Below are 14,433 nucleotides of genomic sequence, written 5' to 3'. Positions count from 1 at the left end.
AAAGAACAAAGGTCTACCATGACAAGACTTAGAGTTCACAGAATTGTAATAGAAAATACAATAGAAATCAGCCACTTGGTTAACTGCCCTTGCAAAGGTTCATTGTTCCTTAGAGAATGCAAGAGAAAAAATATAATATTTGGAAATTAGCAAAAAGAATAATTTGCATGGAAAGAGCCATAGCAAATGAGAGATAGCCATTAATTCAAGAGGAATGTGACTATGTTTTAGACATGCCTTTTGAGAGAAATACTTACAATTTTGCTTTACACATCATACACTTATTGTTGTACGATTTGCCATCAGCATCACGGACAGGATCACTCTCCCGAGTACAGCTGAGTCTTCCGTTCTTCATTTGTTCCCGAAACTCAGCACATTTATCCTGAAAACAGAGAAGAATGAAGTCCCCCTGGATTCCTTAGTCTACTGTATTCTTAGTAAATGTTTTTTAACAATCTGAGTAAGAGAAGTTCTTTCACCTCTCTTTATAAGAAACATAACACTGCCGGGTGTAGGGTCCAGCCCCACAGGGTCAGTGGGTTTTTCTCCCCTTGTGCGGAGACGAGAGATTGTAGGAATAAAGACACAAGACAAAGAGATAAAAGCAAAGACAACTGGGCCCGGGGGACCACTACCACCAAGACGCGGAGACCGGTAGTGGCCCTGAATGCCAGGCTGCGCTGATATTTATTGGATACAAGACAAAGGGACAGGGTAAGGAGTGAGAGCCATCTCCAATGATAGGTAAAGTCACGTGGGTCATGTGTCCACTGGACAAGGGGCCCTCTCCCTGCCTGGCAGTCAAGGCAGAGAGAAAGAGAGGAGAGAGAGACAGCTTACGCCATTATTTCTGCATATCAGAAACTTTTTATCACTTTCACTAATTTGTTACTGTTATCTGAAAGGCAGAGCCAGGTGTACAGGATGGAACATGAAGGGGGACTAGGAGCGTGACCACTGAAGCACAGCATCCCAGGGAGATGGTTAGGCCTCCGGATAGCTGTGGGTGGGCCTGACTGATGTCAGGCCCTCCACAAGATGGGGAGGAGTAGAGTCTTCTCTGAACTCCAGGGAAAGGGAGACTCCCTTTCCTGGTCTGCTAAGTAGCAGGTATTTTTCCTTGACACTGACACTACCGCTAGACCAAGGTCTGCTTGGCAGTGGGCATCTTCCTAGAGGCTGGCGTTCCACTAGACCAAGGAGCCCTCTGGTGGCCCTGCCCGGGCATAACAGAAGGCTCACACTCTTGTCTTCTGGTCACTTCTCACTATGTCCCCTCAGCTCCTATCTCTGTATGGCCTGGTTTTTCCTAAGTTATAATTGTAGAGCAAGGATTATTATAATATTGGAGTAAAGAGTAATTGCTACAAACTTATGATTAATGATATTCATACATAATCATATCTATTGTCTATATCTAGTATAACTATTCTTATTTCATATATTTTATTATACTGGAACAGCTCGTGCCCTCGATCTCTTGCCTTGGCACCTGGGTGGCGGCAGCCGGGCGCAGTGGCTCATGCCTGTAATCCCAGCACTTTGGGAGGTCAAGGCGGGCGGGTCATGAAGTCAGGAGTTCGGGACCAGCCCGGACAACATGGTGAAACCCATCTCTACTAAAAATACGAAAATTAGCTGGACATGGTGGCAGGAGCCTGTAATCCCAGCTACTCGGGTGGCTGAGGTAAGAGAATCATTTGAACCCAGAAGGCAGAAGTTGCAGTGAGCCAAGATTGCGCCATTGTACTCCAGCCTGGGTGACAAGGTGAGACTCAGTCACAAACAAATAAAATAAATAGATAAAAATCTAGGTCTGGTATCCGCAGAGAAAAAGGGACCAAAATCACCCATGTTCTAATTACAAGAGATGAGTTATCATGGCTACTAATGTTGCTTTTAAGGATCTATACAAGGAAATCGTAAATATGACTGAATTTAACAGCATATATTAAATGTCAGCAAGCTACAGTTTCCCCTTGGTACACTTAGGGGACTGGTTCCAGGATCAAAATCCATGTATACTCAAGTCTGTCAGTTGGCCCTGTACAACTCACGTATACAAAAAGTTAGTCCTCCAGATATGCAGTTTTCATCTCCCACAAATCCTGTATTTTTATCTAAGTTTGGTTGAAAACAATTACATACAAGTGAGCCTGGGAAGTTCAAACCCACGTTGTTCAAGGGTCAATTGTGTAGCCCACAGGAAAAAATCTTTCCTGCTGCCTGTTCTTACACATAAAGTTTTGCTGAAACACATCCTCACTCATTTATTCAGATATTATTTTTTGGCTTCTTTCCCACAACAATGGCAGAGTGAAATAGTTGCAGCAGACATTATATGACCCACAATGCCCGCAATGCTGAAAGTATTTATCTGGCCTTATACAGAAAAAAAATGTGCAGATCTCTAGTGCAGATAGAAGAGAGAGAAAAATGCTGGAGGAAAACCCAAAGTTACACAAAATGTCAAGGAAGGTAGGTTTGACCAAGTTATGAGCAAGACAGACAAAATGTTTATCAGACAAGTCTAATCAACGGGGCTATTCCTTAAAAGAGAGAACTCAGCCTCCTAAAGCAAAAAAGATGGAAAAAAAAACACAACAGCCAGAGTTTATCAAAGGTAAATATTGGGCCTTTGTCAGATCTGGAAGTGAAGACATGGTTTTGATATTCCAAGGTTGTAAAAAGACAAATAAGGTGACTGCAATTTTATGAAACTGTGTTCAGTGACCCAAGGAGTGACCATCTGTGCAACATTGCCATGCTGACACTTCAAAATGCCTCAAGAAACATGCTAAACCTTTGCCTAAATTATTTGCTTTTATCCCTGGAAGAGTACTGCTAAATCAGGGAAAGTAGAATTCAGTGAGAGGAAGTAATTTACTCAGTGTCTCACACGCCCAGGTAGTAGGGGCAGGATCGTACCCCGATCTGACTCCAAAGCCTGTGCTCTTTTGTCCTGTCCTGCTGCCTTGGATCAACAGAAAAGACACCTCAGAAAAGTGGCTCTGTCCAAGGCAAGAAAGAATAACGAAAGTAAATGAAGAGCATGTGATGCTGATGAGAACAATTATTGATATGAGGTCTGGATTACCATACAGAGGGCTCAGGAGACTGGGATAAGGTCATTATATATTGTTAATTATTTCAAAGTGTAAAGAAGTCAAAATGAACCCCAGAGCAGTGAAAATGTGTTGATATCTTACCTGCAAACTTCAGGAGAAAATTATCTGTTCTCCCAAGGACTCAGCACTGTATAAAACTGCCTTTACCACAGACTATATATGTTGTGTCATAGTCCTATTGTCAAGGAGTTGAGCCCGCCCCAGTTATTGAAATTAGAGGTTGCTCTCACCTGAGTGTTTCCTCCTCCACCACCACTGGAACCATGTCCTGAAGCATTTCTCTGATCTTCCTCTTCTTTCCTCTTTCTTTCCTCATCTTCTTTCTGGCTGGAAATTAGAAAGTGGGAGGTAGGGAATAATAGATTACAGACAATGGTGTGCATTTCTTTGAGTTTCTCATTATATCAACAAATCACATATGTATAGAATTATCGAGCATTGAGTTAACATCTACTCTGCTGCAGTCCTTCTCTGAAAATAAAAATATGAATTATATGGAGTCCTTTGCCAGGAAGGGGTCTTATTAAAATAAAAGAACACCACATATATATCACCACAAACAAGACAAGGTGAGTAAAGCTGGATGTGGTGGCTCACACCTGTAATCTCAGCACTGGAAACCTGAGGTGGGTGGATCCTTGAGGTCAGGAGTTCAAGACCAATCTGGCCAACATGGCGAAACCCTGTCTCTACTAAAAATACAAGAATTAGCCAGGTGTGGTGGCGTATGCCTGTAACCCCAGCTACTAGGGAGTCTGGGGCAGGAGAATCGCTTGAACCTGGGAGGCGGAAGTTGCAGTGAGCTGAGATCGCATCCCTGTACTTCAGTGTGGATGACAGAGTGAGGCTCCATAAAAAAAAAAAAAAAAAAAAGACAGGATGAACAACTAACTAACATTTCATAAATGTTCACTAGGGATCTCCAGCTGTGTTTATCATAAATACCTAATGATCAAGAGGCCCCAAAATCATTATCTTCTGTACCAAATGTATTCTTTCTCCTGGATTTTCTACCTTTCACAAAAAGCAAACACAAAACAGTGGAATCATCTGTAATTGCTCACTGTCCTCCAGCTTGCATAGCTGTTGCCACATGACATTGACTTCACCTTCCCAGCATCCCCCACCTTGATCCACTTGCCTTCTAGCCTACATCCTTGCTCTGCATAGCTGCCTCTTCCTAGGTTATTTATTGCAGCTCCTCCCCCCTACATGAGTAGCAGTTCTTAAGTTTAGTACTTTCTTTCTTTTTTTCTCCTGTTTACTGCTGATAAATGAATCTTCCTAAAGGAACAATGTTTATGCCACTTACTGTCCTGTCTGAACAATTTTTGCAGCTTCCCATTACATATAGAATTGACCTCGAAATCTGTGGTGTGCATTCAAGGTTGATAAAGTTGCTAAGTTCTGACTAAACTAAATGACTTGCTTTTTTCCTAATTTTAGATCCTTACTCTTGCTGTTCCCCTCTTCTCCTCTCATTACTTTCTGTCATGTCCACATTTTATCTAAATTATAAGGTCCAGTTCTATCCCACCATAAAACTTTCTATTAACTGGCCCTTTCTTGAAGTACCATAATATGCCACAGACAAATTTTTCATTCAACAGTTCCTCCTTTGTGTTATATTACCTTATGTCCAACACTAACCTCAGTGGCCCACATGATTTCTGAGAAGATTATCTATTCCGTTCACCTTTGTATAATCATTATACACATTGTACATTGTAGGTGTTTGGTAAATGCTATTGAATGACTTAAACATTCTAGGCGTACTTCCAAACTTTGTGTAAAGACCTACTTTTCATTTTCTGAAAATGTGCTATTTTCAACAATGTAGGTGAGGACTTTGACATTAAAATCTGTGCGTTTTCTTTCCAACGTGAATTGCGAGATAATCCAGAGAAAGGATCCACTTGATAGCGAATAGCTTGAGACTTTTATCCAGGAAGTGTGATCTACTGGAGTCTACCCGAGAACTAACAGAGAATGTAATAACTTAGTTGTATATATTTTTTTTTATTTCTAGAACTGTGAATTTTGGCCATTAGAAAGGAAAGATTTCTTTCAAATGCTTTGTAGATAACTTTCTGTTTCTATTACATGTAAGGAAAGGACAAACACAATACATATTATTTGCCTGGCTCATTGCTTCCCCAATTCCACCATCCCACAGTAGCGGTTTTCTCTGTGCACTCACAAGACTGCCTTACACATGGCACACTTGTTGCCATGGGTCTTGCCATCTGGGCCACGCACAGGATCATTTTCTCTTGTGCAGAAAAGTTTTCCATTTTGCAAAAGACTCCGAAATTCATCGCATGTCTCCTAAAAGGAAAAGAAAAGGAGAAAGCTTGAGTATCTTCTTGGAAATTAGTTTATTGGATTGCTACTAAGCGCTTTATGAAAAAAAAAGAGAGAGAGAAAATGACCTGAGAATTTTCTTTCTGGCAATTATAGTGTTCAATTTCTATTAAGCACACAGGACTTAAGAAGAAGGCTCTATTTCTTTTTCCATGATAGCCCCCAAATCCAGACTAAACCTGCAACCATACACAAGACTCTCAATAAACTTAGTTCTCTGATGACTGGGCACACTCCTTGTTTAGGGTTACGTGAGGAATTGAGACAGAATAAGCAATCACTTAAGATCAAAGAGTTAATTACAAATGGCAGTTACAATTGATTTTGTATTTTATTCTGAATTCTTTAGCTTAAATTGAAATTCAAAGAAAATGAAAGAGGGAATTTTTCTCCTAGCTCTGCTTAAAAGTTCATTGCCAGATCCCCTAATTAATCATATTTAGCAAAAGAAAAATAATATGAGAGGAGAGTTTGTCTGTAGTAGTAATGTGAAATCTGAAATTATCTCATACTGAAGAATTTTCTCTTGTAGATGTTGAAGAGTGAATCTATTTTTCATGTGAACTGCTATTATTTTTAAATTTAGAATTACTACTGTGCAATACAACTGTAAACAAGCCAAACATACAGAATTCCAGGGCACTATTTCTTTAAAGGTGATATTTATTATCAATAGTCTTTGATGGGGGTAGGGAAATGACCACAACTTGGAATAAACTACTTGGAGCCAGCCTTTTTGAATCCGAGAAAATATTTTTTGGGGATGCTACTTTTTAGTATTTTTCCCAAATGTCGGCACGAAAATATAACCACAGGTAAAACAAGGAACACATGTGTTGACCAAATGTGGTAATCCAAAAACACACTGTGTGCTAGAAAGAAGGCTGGTTTTGGTATCAGGAAGTCTAGGATTGAATTCTAATGTTTCCAGAACTTTGAAGTATGAAGATATTGATACTGATACTCATACTCCCACTAACTTTATAAGCTAGTTATTCTTTTTCTCTGAATTTTTTTTTTCTTTTTTTGAGATGGAGTCTTGCTCTGTCACCCAGGTTGGAGCATAGTGGCACGATCTTGGCTCACTGCAAGCTCCGCCTCCCGGGTTCGCGCCATTCTCCTGCCTCAGCCTCCCAAGTAGCTGGGACTACAGGCGCCCAGCACCACTCCTGGCTAATTTTTTCTATGTTTTTAGTAGAGATGGGGTTTCACCATGTTAGCCAGGATGGTCTCGATCTCCTGATCTCATGATCCACCCACCTCTGCCTCCCAAAGTGCTGGGATTACAGGCCAAGCCAGCGTGCCCAGCCTCTGAATTTTAAATCTTAATATTAATATATGGAAACAGATTAAATCAGGGGTTTACAAACTGACCTGTGATCTACATCTGGCCAGCCATTTATTTTTATAAATAAAATTGTACTAGAGTCAGTCACGCCCATATGTTTGTATACAGTTTAGGGCTGTCTTAGGGTCACAGCAGCCAAGTTGAGTAGTTGTGACAGAGATTATATGGTCACAAAAACGGAAATATCTGCTATCTGTTCCATTAAGAAAAAGTTTGTCAGTCCCTGGACTAAATGAACCTCTAGTTCCCTCACAACTGGGGTTTCAGTAATTCCACAGTCATTTTTGCAGAGATACTGCCAAACCTCATACTTTCATTGCAGTGTAAACATTCAGGATCACCACCTTTTCAGCTTCTCTTTTGACTTTTGCTCTGGGTTCAGCTCCTTTTTCTTTTGCTTCTTGCTGGCTATAAGAAAAGGGAGGACAAAACAGTCATTCCTAGCACCCAGTACATACTATCCTAAAGGAGAAATGTCTCTACATAAAAATGGTCCATTACTTCTATACCTCCACCAACTTAGCTTTGGAGTAGAAAGGTAAATACACACCCCTCTACATCATTGTTCTTGTTCTTTTGCTTGTTTGCTTTTTGTTTTTCTTTTTTTTGAGATGGAGTCTCGCTCTGTTGCCAGGCTGGCATGCAGTGGCACGATCTTGGCTCACTGAAACCTCCTTCTCCTGGGTTCAAGCAATTCTCCTGCCTTAGCCTCCCGAGCAGCTGGGGCTACAGGCACGTGCCACCACACACAGCTAATTTTTATATTTTTAGTAGAGATGGGGTTTCACAATGTTGGCCAGGATGGTCTTGATCTCTTGACCTTGTGATCTGCCCACCTCAGCCTCCCAAAGTGCTGGGATTTCGGGCATGAGCCACCGTGCCCAGCCCTTCTTGTTCTTATTGTTGTTTAAAGAATAAGACACACATGCCATAGCAAACCAGCACATAAATTTTTATGACTATATCTCTTTTGAAAAATAGAGATGTTGTTCTTCTCCCCAGAAAGCATCTAAGATATCATTAGACATTAACTCATTTTCAATTTATTAGCACCTAATGATTACACCTTTGGATTATTTGATAGTGACCTATGCCTGCAGAGAACAGAAGTCCTAGTCCTTTTATGCCATTAACTCCTGGGTAATTTTGCTCTTAGCACATGGTCCTTTCGTGATGGTGATTCAAGTATCTTTCAGACTATTGAAGAACACCAGAAGTCAATGGGCTGAATATATGGCTTTATAATAGTAAATTTCCAACCCAATGCAAAGACAGCCTTCATTATCTGCCTCCTGGAGAAAACTTCCAATGTCACCCCTCTTGCCCACCCAATGCTGATCTTCTACACTCAGTAGCAGCAGTGGCTGCCTCCCACTCACAAGAAGGCTTCACACATGGAACAGGTGTTGCCATGGATTTTCCCATCTAGACCCTCAATAGGATCATTCTCTCTGGTACAGGGGAGTCGTCCATTCCTCACGTAATGACGATATTCACTGCACAGCTCCTGCCAAATGAAGGAGATTTTAAGAATCCAATAACTAAACACTAGAAATCTTCCTCCACATTACCCCTTTAAAAACTAAAACATAATGGTTGCATGGAAAAGGTGATGTTGAAGGTTAATATTAGCCAAAATGCTTTTCAGAGACCTAGGTCACACATTATTTGGAACATAGATTGCTGTTATTTATCTCTTAGAAAACCTTCAGGTCAAATATTATTCTGCACTAGGTACTGTGAAAGATACAGAGAAGAATAATGTATAGCCTCTTAAATTGGTAAAGGAATTTGTAGTATGCAGAATAATACCCTTCCACCAAATACGTGTAAGTCTTAATACCTGAGACCTGAGAATATGCTACCTTACATAGCAAAAAGGACTTTGCAGATATAATTAGGTAAATAACCTTGAAATTAAGAGATTATCCTGTATTGCCATAATGGGCTCAATGTAAGGCTCAATCACAAGGATCAGTCCTTAAAACTGCAAGAGTGAGACGGAAGACAGAGTGAGAGGGAGATATAACCACAGAAGAACAGTCAGAGAGATATAACATTGCTGGTTTTGTAGATAGAGAAGGGGGTCCAAGAACCAGGGAACATGGGCGGGCTCTAGATCTGGAGAAAGAGAGATGGATTTTCCCCTGCAGACTCCAGAAAAGGAATATAGCTCTGCCAACCCTTTGATTTTAGCCAAGTGAGATCCTTTTTAATCTTCTAACCTATGAAATAAGATAAGAAGTTTATGTTGTTGTTGTTTTCATTGTTTTTTACTTTATATTGTTTTCTTTTATTTTACTTTAAGTTCTGGGATACATGTTCAGAACATGCAGATTTGTTACATAGGTATCCATGTGCCATGGGTGTTTGCTGCACCTATCAACCTGTCATCTAGGTTTTTAGCCCCTCATGCATTAGGTATTTATCCTAACGCTCTCCTTCCCCTTTCCCCCAGCCCCTCCCTGTGTCCGTGTGCTCTCATAAGTGGGAGTTGAACAAAGAGAAGTTCATGTTGTTTTAAGGCACTCAAGTGTGCTAATTTGTTATAGCAACCATAGAAAACTAATACAGAGTTTTTAACTTCTTTGAAGAAAACACATAGAGGCAACTATAAGTTATAATAAAATGAATGATATAACTAAAATATTTTTTAAATTGTTGGCATATCAAGCGATAGAGTTATTAAATATAGTGCACAAATGGGAAAATCTTTAGGGAGCAGTTAACACACAATCTGAGCCATGAAAAGTGACCAGAATTTTGGTAGACAAGAGGGATATTCTGACTGTGAGTAATGGAATATAGAAGGTAAAGTTCATTGTATGTTGAAGAATTGGTGAACTGTCCAATGTGGAACATCCCACTGGACAACGAGATTAGACCAATAATGACATTAACAGCACTAAATATAATATTACAGAGTGACTACTTAAGATATGTGTGACACTGTGCTGTTATACATTAATAAGTTTTCTGGGCCTTCATAAAAATAATATACATAATAATAATGTCCTTATATTATAAGTGAGAAAGCTAATATACAAAGATGTTAACTGTAGGACCTTACTGGTAGGGAAATGAAGCAAGGATTTGAACCCTGGCAGTCTGAGCCTAGAGCCCAGTTTTCTAACCACATTGTTTTTGTGACCACATGATGGAAAGCCATGAATCAATGCTTGGGATGTCCAAGAAACCAAAAGGTGGCCAATATAACTGGCACATGGAGAACAATGTAGAATAATAGGAAATGTGACCTGTGAAAAGTGTCAGGAATCAGACCGTGTATGGCACTGCCAGACACTACAGGGACCTTGATTTTTACTTTGAGTGAGATGAGAAGTCCCTGGGTAGCATGACCTGCCTTATGGTTTTAAATAATTACTTTGGCTTAAGAGTTGAAAGTAGATTGTAGAGAGCAAAGGTAAGAGCAGTAGAAATTAGATCTTCTAAATCACACACAGACAAAAATGAATAATGAGGACCTGAGGCATAGTCTGCAGGAATAATACAAATGGCAGAAGCATGTAAAATCTAATATGCATCATGGGGCTTAAAGCCAGAACTTGTGGTTCAATTACTGGTTTTCAAGTTACTAACTACATATATTTATAATTATATATGATATTATTTGTATCATATAATGTTTATGTTAATACATAGTAAATAATATATTAGTATATAATTGCATTATATATAACTAATTAAATATATTTCTTAACTTCTTATGTCAGTTTCCAAGTCCTCTTCTATAAAATACAGATAATAATATGTACCTTCAATGGCTACTACAAATATCAGTCATAAAACTTTATGCCATGATGCATACAGTAGCAATGAATGTACAATTATCATTGTTATCACCATCATGTGAGATGTTAAAGAATGCAAACTCAAGACTCAGAGATGCGTTTATTTCCTCAAAATCGCACAGAGAATTAAGTGGGATTAAAAACCTAGTTGTTGCTGTTTTTAAGGTAAACACCCATATTCAAAAATGTACTTGAGAAAAATCTGAACATCTGTCTCTATTAATTTGCATTCAGATAGTAAGATAACAATCTATATATACTTCTTTCTTAGGTAATATAATTGACACAATCAGGGGAGAAAATGGTGATTGATCTCTCTACTGCGCGAGCAATTAATAGATTTAGTGTGAATAAATTGAATAAGGAAAGGGAGTACTCTTGTATATGGGGATCCAAACACATTTTTCCAGTTTGCAAAGTCACTAAGAATACTGGAATGATGGGGAGGGAGTAGGAGCCCTGCCTAGCGAGAGTGATCACTAAATATTTATGTGACTCTGATGATCTCAAACAACTACCTGTACTGCTTCTCTCTTAACTTTTTCAGCCTCAGCTTTCCCTTTTTCTTCTTTATTATTTTTCTTCTCTTCTTCTTCAAGTTTGCTGTAATAGAAAAAGAAGATATAGACGGAATATGATTCCTTACTCTTTTTGGTAGTACATTTTTAAAAGGAATGAGGATCTTCCAAACCAATAGTCAGATTCAGTCTTCAATACAAATTTATCTAGTCTAAGAGGTGCTTTTGCTTTGACCAACAGTACAGATAAATTTAGTTGTTTACATTCTCCCTCTAAAGAGGAATAATTATAAAACAAGCATGCATCTTTATCAGTCTGTGGCCCTCAGGCGATCTTATTTTTCATAGGTTGCTAATTTTAATTAACATTCTGAATAAAGCTACAATTGTCTTGATTTTATTTCACTTGCTAAACTTTTCCTCTCCAAGTAACTACCATATCAGTGATAAAAGCAAAGAGTGATGCTAAGTCAGATGATGGGCTTAAAATCATAATAAACCATGTTTTACTCTAAACTAAAAATTTTAAATATTATTTCAATGGAGCTAATATTGAAGTTGAAATTCAAGGTTTGGATTGCAGTAGTGATTCAAGTCCAGTTAGATTCAACTGCTAATCTTTGGGGGTCGAACACAGCCTAATATTCTGGTATTCTTGCCATTTTCTACTGACATATAGCTTGTTAGTGCTGGAAAATCCTTACCATTTACTACATTTAGTCATTACTACAACACCAGCAAATTGAACGGGTGAGAGAAAAACCCTGGCTTCTTGAATTTCAGGCCACTTTTCTTCTACTGCTCTACTCTGTCAACCTCTCCTTTTAGTGAATCGTATGCATCCACTTCAGGTTGGATCAAGACATGTGAAAGTTAGGAGGCATTAACTTTGCACCTCAACAGGTATTATTTAAATAAGTCTTTTTCTCAGCATTTATTTTAGGATTAAGTTCAGGAGCAGATTAAGAACCTAAAAAGGAAGAGAATTAGAAGTGATAATAATTAACTTCTATATTGTCCCACAGTATGGAGCTGTGGTCACAGGCTTACCTACACCACTCAGCAAAACAAAGGCCTTAAAAGACCCTGAACCTGGCATAACAGGGAGACATTTTAGTAAACATTTAGGGTATGAACCCATTTCCTAAAGGTTTTACTCCGCACTAAGCCACTTATGAATGTATGCGTTATACAGTAATGTCCTTGAAAGGATAAATAACAATCCTCCCTATTCCATTTCTTGTTCAGGCTATTTTAATAGTCTTTATGTACTGATCCCACAAACTTCCATCCAGCTGGCTTTTCCTGAGTTCCTATCTGAATAGACTAACAAATCATAAAATGTCAGGAGTGGGAAGGACATCAAAAAGATCACCCAATCCAAATCATGAAACTTCTGCTCTCTCTTTTTTACAAATGAAGTTTATCAAGTGTTTTAAAAAAAAGCATTAAATTGAGGCTTTTCCCTTGACTTCATTAGAAAATAGAAGGATAATTGAATAAAGAATAGTATTGTCACTTTATGATTTAACATTACTTAATGTCTCATCCATCTGCTTTTAAACCTTTCTAACGTATAACCCATGATCTATACTCTGCACATTCATGAAGGATCTGAGACTCAGGGGCGATCATGGGTGAAGAAATTCAGTGGGAGAGATGGGGTGGACACTCACAACACGCTAGCACACATGGCACACTTGTTTCCATGCATTTCGCCAGCTGGGTCACGGACAGGATTATACTCCCTGGTGCATACAAGTGTTCCATTCCTCACTTGGTCCCGAAATTCACTACAGATTTCCTGGGAAATGAAGAAAATATTTTCTCAGAATAGTTTTTTATCCTTCCTGCATCTTTTCCTATTATGAGGAATAAGTAATGTAGAGTAAAAAGTAAAAAGAAAAGTGATAACATGTAGTCGTAAATCAGTAAGTATTTACAAAGCTTCAGTCATCAACTCAGAATTGTCCCGGCACTATAGCAAATCTGAAAATATTTATCATCAAAAACATACATGTGTGTGTTGTGTTGCATACCATGGTCTATAAAAGCTAGGAAAGATCAGAGGTGGGAAGATTCCATAGGCAGACTTAGATGAGAAGCCTTGAAGGAAACGAAAATATCGCTCACTTGTGGTTTGTCTTTAGGGTCTGAGAAAGGAAAAAAAACTTGCTTAATCTAAGCAATACATATATATTTTGTCCAGGTATGGTGGCTCACACCTGTAATTCCAACACTTTAGGAAGTCACCACAGGAGTGCTTGAGCCCAAGAGTTCAAGACAAACCTGGACATAACAGCAAAACTCTGTCTACAGAAAAATTCTAAATAAAAAAAAAAATAAAATAAATTGCCAGGCATGGTGGTGCGTGCCCGTAGTCCCAGCTACTCATGAGGCTTAGGTGGGAGGATCACTTGAGCCCAGGAGTTCGAAGTTGTAGTGAGCTTTGATTGCACCACTGCACTACAGCCTGGGCAACAAAGTAAGACCTGATTCAAAAATAACTAAATAAATTTAAAAAGACATATCTTTATAAATAGAGAAGAGAATAAGTTTGATCCCTGGAGAAACTGACATATTTCTGGGAGTAAAATGATTTTAAAAAATGAAAAACTAGGAATGGGAGATGTGGATTTGAAGCAAGGGGGTAAAAACAGGAGTGGAGAGAAGGGGGAATATGTTATCACTGGAAATATCTAAGAGGATTTGGCAGCTGATCCAACATAATGGATGAAAACAAATTTTCAATTCTAAATGATCAATGAAAAGATAGTTTCCCCTAGCAGAAACACTTATTTAAAAAAAAAAAAATGAGTCAGTAAGAAGGTAAATTTTAAATCATTCCCCAAGTAATGATGAGGTGTGTACTGTTGTGCCTATTGTTAAGAAATAGAATAAACAGGCCGGGTGTGGTGGCTCACACCTGTAATTCCAACACTTTGGGAGGCCAAGGTGAGTGAATCACTTGAGGTCAGGAGTTTCACACTAGCCTGGTCAACATGGTGAAACCCCATTTCTACTAAAAATACAAAAAATATTAGCTGGGCGTTGTGGCACGTGACTGTAACCCCAGCTACTAGAGAGGCTGAGGCAGGAGAATCACTTGAACCCAGGAGGTGGAGGTTGCAGTGAGCCTAGATCTGCACCACTGCACTCTAGCCTGAGCAACACAGTGAGACTCTGTCTCAACAAAAGAAAGAAAGAAAGAAAGAAAGAAAGAAAGAAAGAAAGAAAGAAAGAAAGAAAGAAAGAAAGAA

The 14,433-nt window shown here is 38.9% G+C and overlaps 1 protein-coding gene across 2 annotated transcripts in view; it reads right to left on the bottom strand.

The window, feature by feature from the left end:
* SPINK5 (serine peptidase inhibitor, Kazal type 5) overlaps window positions 1–14,433 on the bottom strand; it is a 74,739-nt gene that overhangs the window by 17,599 nt on the left and 42,707 nt on the right. For both annotated transcript variants that reach the window (XM_011931508.1, XM_011931509.1), the window contains exons 17-23: window positions 12,850–12,977; window positions 11,174–11,258; window positions 8,223–8,350; window positions 7,188–7,251; window positions 5,332–5,459; window positions 3,362–3,458; window positions 258–385 (exon numbers count right to left, since the gene is read on the bottom strand). In XM_011931508.1, the coding sequence (XP_011786898.1) occupies window positions 258–385; window positions 3,362–3,458; window positions 5,332–5,459; window positions 7,188–7,251; window positions 8,223–8,350; window positions 11,174–11,258; window positions 12,850–12,977 (758 nt within the window). The remainder of the gene's footprint in view (window positions 1–257; window positions 386–3,361; window positions 3,459–5,331; window positions 5,460–7,187; window positions 7,252–8,222; window positions 8,351–11,173; window positions 11,259–12,849; window positions 12,978–14,433) is intronic.

The sequence above is a fragment of the Colobus angolensis genome, unplaced genomic scaffold, assembly GCF_000951035.1.
Source record: "Colobus angolensis palliatus isolate OR3802 unplaced genomic scaffold, Cang.pa_1.0 Scaffold90, whole genome shotgun sequence".
Classification (NCBI taxonomy): domain Eukaryota; kingdom Metazoa; phylum Chordata; class Mammalia; order Primates; family Cercopithecidae; genus Colobus; species Colobus angolensis.
The sequence above is the reverse complement of the archived record's forward strand: the minus strand, read 5'-3'. Positions and strand labels throughout refer to the sequence as shown.